The sequence below is a fragment of the Carlito syrichta genome, unplaced genomic scaffold, assembly GCF_000164805.1.
Source record: "Carlito syrichta isolate Samal-C Ts95f unplaced genomic scaffold, Tarsius_syrichta-2.0.1 Scaffold303678, whole genome shotgun sequence".
Lineage (NCBI taxonomy): Eukaryota > Metazoa > Chordata > Mammalia > Primates > Tarsiidae > Carlito > Carlito syrichta.
Window position 1 is genome coordinate 541,155 of NW_007247774.1, and position 1,482 is coordinate 542,636.

The following is a 1,482-nucleotide window of genomic DNA, read 5'->3' on the forward strand; positions in this document are numbered from 1 at the left end:
TGCAGTGGGGCTTTGGAGGAGGGGCATGGAGGGGAGGGGACCTGGCTCAGACTCACCTCCCTGAGGGAAGAACTGCGAGTAAATGAGTTTGAAGGTGTCTTCATCCACCAGGCCCGTGGGACACTCCTGCGGCAGGAAGTCACCCCCTCAGTGACCCCAGTCAGGCCCCACTCCATGCCCGACTTCTTTCTCCACCCGCTTTGGTGGAGGCGGTGTTGGGCCCCACTGGGCCCCACCGAGCCCGGGGCTGGGGAAAGCCTGGGCAGGGGTGAGGTGAGAGGGAGGAGGGGGTAGGCAGAAGGGGGGCTGGTCCCCTTGTGGCAAGCTGTCCCCCATACTCTTCTCCCTTGTACCAGTATTGGAGACCTGGAAAAAGGACACCTCATGTGGAGTCTGCCCCACCACCCAGAGAGCTCTTCCAAAAAATGGAAGCCCCATAAAGGCCCCGAGCATATTCACTGCACTGTGGAGACGTTTCCAGGTTTCCCTGGGCAAGGGTCCCTCCTTCCTGGAGCCAGAGACAGGGAAGGTTGGGTGAGTCAGGGTCTCCAGGGCCTCTCCCAGGGAAAAGAGGAGCACTCACGTTCTTGAAGCCCCTGTAGAGGGACTGCAGCTCCTTCTTAGTGAATTTGGTCTGTGCCTGAAGCTGGTCCAGTCCCTCCGGCTGGTGGCGCACCGTGGACAGCTCCAGTTCACTGTCGCTGCTGTCTGGAGGGACACAGAACCAAGGGGATGGGGCATGCGGCCCTGCTCCTCCATCTTGCTCTGCTGTGGGCTGGTATCAGGGACTGGGCTGAAATAGGGGGTGGAGGGTCCCTCCTTGCATGACTGCCATACACGGCCACACAGGCTGTGCACTGCACAAATGAAGGACCTATGACAGGATGGCACGCTTGGGAGTTTTCTCTCCATCTTCCTTGCTCCCCACAAAGTGGGTCCTCTCCACTCACCTCACCCCGATTGTACCCACCCTCTCAGCTGCACAGTGGGATGGGAAGTAGAAACTGTTCTTGTTCCGGAGAGACACTGAGCAAGGGGAAACAGGAGGGGAAAAGAACAAGAGAGGTACGAGGGACCCTTGAACTTTAAGATGAATTGCTAGACCACCTCCTCGGTAGCCCTCCCTGACTTCCCCCAGTGATGGGGAGGGCGCCCCTCTTGGCCCACCAAAGTCTAATGTGATGCTGTTCAGTTGCATTTGGCGTAGGGGTGTTATCTACATCTGGGTAGGAGGTCAGACCAGGACCTTTGACCGTTCCTTTTTTTTTGAATTGGAGTCTCGCTCTGTCGTCCAGGCTGGAGTGCAGTTGCATACTCACAGTCACCCCAGTGTTGACCTGCTGGGCTCTGGCAATCCTTCTGCCTCAGCCTTCCTAGTAGCCGGAACTACACGTGTGTGCGCTACCTGGCTAATTAGTGTGATACACCTGGCTAATTTTTGATTTATTGCAGACACAAGTTGCCCGGGCTGGTCTCAAACCT

General features: G+C 57.4%; 1 protein-coding gene across 3 annotated transcripts in view; it reads right to left on the reverse strand.

Annotated features, from left to right (window-relative positions):
- Window positions 1-1,482, reverse strand: part of KCNIP3 (potassium voltage-gated channel interacting protein 3) — a 90,437-nt gene that overhangs the window by 7,932 nt on the left and 81,023 nt on the right. For all 3 annotated transcript variants that reach the window (XM_008059041.2, XM_008059040.2, XM_021712879.1), the window contains exons 3-4: window positions 584-708; window positions 57-126 (exon numbers count right to left, since the gene is read on the reverse strand). In XM_008059041.2, the coding sequence (XP_008057232.1) occupies window positions 57-126; window positions 584-708 (195 nt within the window). The remainder of the gene's footprint in view (window positions 1-56; window positions 127-583; window positions 709-1,482) is intronic.